Source organism: Arachis duranensis, chromosome 9, assembly GCF_000817695.3.
Source record: "Arachis duranensis cultivar V14167 chromosome 9, aradu.V14167.gnm2.J7QH, whole genome shotgun sequence".
In the NCBI taxonomy this organism is placed as follows: domain Eukaryota; kingdom Viridiplantae; phylum Streptophyta; class Magnoliopsida; order Fabales; family Fabaceae; genus Arachis; species Arachis duranensis.
Genome location: NC_029780.3, coordinates 573,955 through 580,147, shown reverse-complemented (window position 1 = coordinate 580,147; position 6,193 = coordinate 573,955). Strand labels below are relative to the sequence as shown.

The 6,193-nt window shown below is 31.0% G+C and overlaps 1 protein-coding gene and 1 non-coding gene across 2 annotated transcripts; one reads left to right on the top strand and one right to left on the bottom strand.

The window, feature by feature from the left end:
• Nucleotides 1–2,223: 2,223 nt before the first annotated feature.
• LOC107463786 (probable WRKY transcription factor 40) lies at nucleotides 2,224–4,223 on the top strand (the record flags this gene model as incomplete). Its single annotated transcript, XM_016082657.3, is given in 5 exon segments — nucleotides 2,224–2,339; nucleotides 2,432–2,494; nucleotides 2,830–3,171; nucleotides 3,292–3,408; nucleotides 3,607–4,223. Coding segments are annotated over 5 exon segments (963 nt in total). The 3' UTR covers nucleotides 3,964–4,223.
• A 798-nt stretch (nucleotides 4,224–5,021) lies between these two features.
• On the bottom strand, nucleotides 5,022–6,187 carry LOC107463723 (uncharacterized). The gene is made up of 2 exons (XR_008002673.1): nucleotides 5,926–6,187; nucleotides 5,022–5,598 (listed from the first exon to the last, which is right to left on the bottom strand). It is a non-coding gene; the product is annotated as an uncharacterized LOC107463723 (transcript).
• Nucleotides 6,188–6,193: the final 6 nt, after the last annotated feature.

Sequence of the window (6,193 nt, the reverse complement as noted above, 5' to 3'; positions counted from 1 at the left end):
GTGTACATGTAACTTTTATCACATTATTAAGAAAAATAATGAATAAACATGTGGTATATTTAAAATATAAATAAATTCGGATTTTTTTAAATTTAAAAACAAAAAAAATTGGGTGTCGACAAAGATTGTCAAAAGTATGTATATGACGCGTGTAAGGTAAAAAGTAAAGTACAGAGAAGTCAATAATTCTGTAAGAGAAAAAAAAAAGGGAATAGAAAAGGTATATATCTCTATTCTCTAGTCTCTAATAATTATATATATTATAATTCATGCAACGTGGAAAATGTTTGAAATAGTAAACGTGTAAACAAAGAATCAAGGGACCACAAACACAATAGAAACACCCACTAATATATTATTATTAATAATAATAAAGACTTAAAATTTTAAAGAATATACTAATACTAATAAAGACGACAAATCGCTTGGTCAATAAAGAGCTTCTAGGTTTTCTAGTCACTCTAACTCTCCAACTAGCATCATCTTATTAATTTTTTACTATTATTTTCAATGAATATTCTTATCAAATAAGTGAAAATTCTTACACTAATTAACATAACAAAATTAATTCATATATTCTTTTAATATAAAAAATTTATATAAATATTCAATTTTATTTATTTTTAAATTTGCCACATCTAAAAGTAATTAATTTTTATTTAATTTACTACCTCAAAAGACATGCAAATACATAGATCTTTTTTATTACACGATGAAAAAAATCTCATACTTTAAATTCTTCAAGTTGTAATGTTGATGGTTTGATAAAAATAAGTTTTTTTCATTATTAAAAAGAATTAAAAAATTTTTTTAGAAAATATTTGTTGAATTATTACGCCTTATATACTATGTACTCTTTATGTATTTTTACTAAAAAAATAATTACAATCATAAGTCTATTATTGATAAAAAAAATCTAGGTAACACATGATAATAATTCAATTTTTTTTTTTGGAAAAAAATCAGTATATAACAGCTAAATCCAAAACAAAATTAGAGTCCTAATAGGTATATAGAAAACCTTCAAAAGTTTATGTATTCATTGTAAATGCCATACTAGTGGTAGTTTTGAATTCTCGAATTATTATTATTGATAGAGAGAGCAGAGAGGTGTGTGTATTTGACTTGAAAAATTCATTTCCATTGTTTTTATTCTACCAAGAATATAATTCTGTCTCGTCATTTTCGGATAATATATGCTCTTTTTTTCGATAACTCAATTCACTATACAATAATTATCTTGTATATATAAAATACTTATATATATTTAATTAAGTAATACCTAGTAAAATAACTAATTTTATATTAACTATTATTAAAAAATATTTAATATTATTAATATATTAAAAATAAATTTGTATGTTATATGTAACAACTATAACTATATCCTATGCTTGAACGTTATTTTGTATAAAATAATAGATGGATTGCCACGTACGTCTCCTTATCTAGTTTTACTGGCTATGTATTAAAATAGAAAGAAAAACAATTTGAATTGAATAATAAAATATATATATATATTTAAATAGGTTTCACATACATTTTGTATCTGACATTTTTATTTTTAAAAATATTTTATTATATTAAAATTTTTAAATTTTTAAAAATAAAATATAATTTTTTTCATTACATTTATAAAAATTTATTTGTCTAAATACAATAATAAATCTAACTAAGATAAAAATTAATGTCTTATTTTTATAAATTTTAAAACTTTGATGTAATAAAACTTTTTTAGGTAGTGTTTGTTTTTCAGTATGATATTTGTTAGTTTAAAAATTAGTATTAAAATTTTTGTCTCTATTTCAATAAATTTTTATCACTTAATCTCAATTTTTCTGTTTCTGTCTCTTTACCAAACGCTATCTTAGAGACCAAAATGTCAAGTTCAAAATTTTTCAGATTTATTTAAATAAATTAAATAAGTAAAGGAAGTGGACCAGTTTCTGTGTACATTGCAAATGCCAGCTATTTAATTAATTATAAGCAAGTGGTTGGATATATTTCCCCATGTGTGGTCTTTCCACTCAGTTTCCTTCTTCAACTTGGATTCATTCATTGAAAAAAGTGATACCTTATTGGCTTTTATTCCTCTTTCTCTCTTTCTCTATCTATATATATACACATGTTTTGTGTTAGTCTCAATTGGTTCACTCTTTAATTTCTCTAAGATTTTTTTCTTCATCTTGGTTATTAAGTGCTTATTGTTTGGGAAAGTTCCTCTACTTTGTTTGAATTTGATAGATTTGACAACTATGGATTGTTCTTCTTGGATTAACACTTCCTTGGATCTCAACATTAATCCTCATCATCATAGAGTTCATCATGAGGAAGTTCCTGTAAGTATTGTTATATGTGAAGTGCTTTGATAAGAACAATGTCTTGAGATGGAGATTAATTCTTTGTGTTTTGATGTGTTTGTTGATTTCAGAAGAAACAGGTTGAAAGCAATGTTTTCTCATTGGGGTTGTCCATGGTTCCTTTGAAAGAAGAGGTTAGTTTAGTAATTTCATCTGTTAGCAACAATCTAGAAGAATTGATTGATTTTCAATGATTAGAATATGCAAAATAGATCTTTCTTTGTGGTTTCTAATTGAAATGATTGCTTGTGTTTGTAGTTTAATACAAGATAAGGTTATCGATCTCTTAAGAGTTTGCATAAATTTGTAGAACTTAGGTAAACTTAAATAGTAAAACTCAACTCATAAACTCAGATTTAAGGAAAGTAAACATGGAAACTGTAGAATTTGACAAACTTTTGGTATTCAATTATTCATGCATCATTGTTTAGAACTCTGTGAATGATCCAATTTGTGTTGCTATTTTCAGTCCAATACGGATTACTTAGAAGAGGAACTGAAGCGTGTGACTGCCGAAAACAAGAAATTGGCTGAAATGCTTTCTGTGGTTTGTGAGAATTACAACACTTTGAGGAACCACTTGATGGAATACATGAAAAAAAATCCTGAGAAGGAGCTTAGCCCTTCATCAAAGAAGAGGAAATCTGAGAGCAGCAACAACAATTGTGATCCGATGGCATTGGCGTCGAACAATGGGAACTCCGAGAGCAGCTCGACCGACGAAGAATCGTGCAAGAAGCCGAGGGAAGAAACCATCAAGGCTAAGACCTCAAGAGTTTATGTTAGGACGGAAGCATCCGATACAAGCCTTGTAAGATTCTTTACCCTTATAGCGTTGTTTGATCTGTGTAGCCGACCTTGTTTAATAGTAGTATTATGAATGATTTTGTGCAATTGTTGATAGGCTTTGTTCTTTTTATGTATTTTTCAGATTGTGAAAGATGGATACCAATGGAGGAAATATGGACAAAAAGTAACAAGAGATAACCCTTCTCCAAGAGCATATTTCAAGTGCTCTTTTGCTCCAAGCTGTCCTGTAAAGAAGAAGGTAAATCCGACACGAAAGAAAAAAAAAATTGTCTTTAAATATCTGTCATTATAGGACCTTCATATAGAAACCGAGTCCGGGACAAGTACAGGATAGATATCTGTCCCAGCCTCGGTTCCTTGAAGTTAGTGGCTACCATCCTGATGTAAAATTTCATCACAAGCTAAGTCAGTTTTGTTGTTGCTTGGTTTACTTCAGGTGCAAAGAAGTGTTGAAGATCAATCTGTGCTGGTTGCGACTTACGAGGGTGAGCACAACCACCCCCTCCCTTCTCAGATGGAGGCAACATCCGGCCCGAACCGTTGTATGACCATAGGTTCGGTACCTTGTTCGGCATCAATTAGCTCTTCTGCACCAACAGTTACTCTTGACTTGACAAAATCCAAGCCCAGCAACAACAATGATTCCAAGATTACAACAAAACCAAAGGTTGATTCACCTGAACAAGTACCTAATGTTTTGGTGGAACAGATGGCTAGTTCATTGACCAAAGATCCAAATTTCAGAGCAGCACTTGTTGCTGCCCTTTCAGGAAGATTGATGCACAATAATTGAATTGAGAATTTGGTGAAAGTGTAGCTATTTAGCATAGTGCCAACAATTTAGGCATTTTCCATAAATGGTTCATTTTTAGAACATAGGATCTTATTATATATGTAAATACAAACATTAGAAAAATTGAGACATATTTCTCAGTTTGATCCTATAAGTGGAAATTAAGATCCACTGAGGATGGATTCTGCATCATGGAAAAGATCTAGGTTACTTCAAATTTGATTTTCCAAATTGAGTTATTTCCAAAGAATTTCCTTTCATAGAGTTTGTAGTTCTGATGGCTTTATAATTTCTCCTTTCAATTATATATAGATGATTTAATAGGAGTGATGTAAAGCTAGGACATTTTCCAAGCTGTTCAATACAAAGATTCAGGCTCCTTGTTTGAGATTTTGCATTTTGGAATTTATCTTATACATCAATCAAGAACTGTACATTTATGCAAAATCTAGCTAAGTATGTCACATTTGGAAGAAAAGGTTGATTTAGCTGTTAAGTATCTTGCCTCAAACCTAATTACTTTTGAAACATTCATTGTATTTTGTTTGCTGAGACAATTTCATTTTTTATCAAACCACCAGATTTGGTCAAGATTCCTGGGATCTCTAATCAATATTCTAACAGTGATTATTACATGAAATTAGGTAGAAGTTAGAAAGTGATATACTAATAGGGGCCCACATTGTTGAGGTGCTCAATCAAAACTTTCAACTTAGTCCATTGTTTTACCATGATGACCAATGACCAGGTAGGTAATGCTGGACATTGTTGAAAGAAAGAGTACCTATGGGAATAAGATATCACAAGGTGTACCCTTGTCTTGTCCCCATCATAGGGTAAAGTGAATAGTTTTCATGAATCATGAGCATATAAAATAAGATTATTTTGATCCTGATTAATCCACCAATTAAACCATCAATTTCCAAGTTGTTCTTATCAGAAATTCGACTTGACTTAATTAAAGTCTCATTACCAATCTTTTCCATTTGATTAAATAACCAGATCAACCATTACCTTGATCAATCTCACATTAGTCAGCATATAAAAATAAAAGGGTAGGCTAAGAGCAAAATATGACTATTTCAAGAATCTTTAATACAAGAGAACTTGAAGAAATTGCCAAAGGTCATTTTGCATTTTTCAAATACATCTGCATTTCGGCTAACTTCATATCTCTATGGATTTTGTACACTCCACAACCTACCCTGTTCCCTGACAACTACCTCATTTGACAATATGATCATTGATCAAAGTTCTAGAACTCTAATTTCAGGTGAAGCTCAACTTGTTCACGGCTAGCAATAGACCTGTCTCCGTTGATTCGTCGTTTGCTTTTTCCTTGACCTTGGAGTTGAAGGAGCTTTCTTTGCAGACTGGTTCCAAGTTTAAGACACACTCCTTGAATCTGAAGCAACTGATTAGGTGGTCATTTGTTAGTCCAGCTACTTGCATGAATGTATAAATGACCGTCGGACCCACACTCCGGAACCCTCTCCTTACAAGTTCTTTACTTATGGCTTCGGCTTTTGGAGATTTGACTGGTACTTGGCGCGGATACCTGAACTGGCTGACTATTGGCTTGTGGTTCACAAAGTTCCAAATAAATGTGTCAAAGGAACCAAACTCTTCTATTATCTGCATTGCAATTGAAGAAGACAAAAAAATGTTAATTACAGTGTAGAAAGCCTCAAGGTATGTAGTTATGGACCAAGAACATTTTTCTTTCTCAACCAAGTCTTCTTAATCAATTCATATGTGGGTCAGGGTCTCAGGAAGTAGGTTTCTTTCATTTTCTAAATGTTTTCTATGGCAGGTAGCAGAAAAGTTTGAAAGTTAAGTGTTAAAGGTTGATTCCCTGAAGCAAGAACCTTTTGACAATGACTAAGGAACAAAATTTTGCTACTTTTATACATTCTGTGTATAAGATAAGAAAATAACGATGTACCGTATTAGAGTATGTACCTTACTAATCTGGCGTGCATTTTCAATTATCGATCGCAACCTGAGCTCGGACAGCAATGAGCTGGCAGTGCTTCCTGGTGCAACTATCTTTTTCTCATTCAGTTTTGAGACAGAACTTGGATCAAAATCCAAAAAGACTTCACTGTGCTCAGGAATACATGAGAACAATTAATAGAATTTTTTGAGCAGTTGCTACATATGAGAATCTTCAGAATCAATGATAAACCAAATAGTACTGGAAATATATATTAACATGCTAATTATTTAA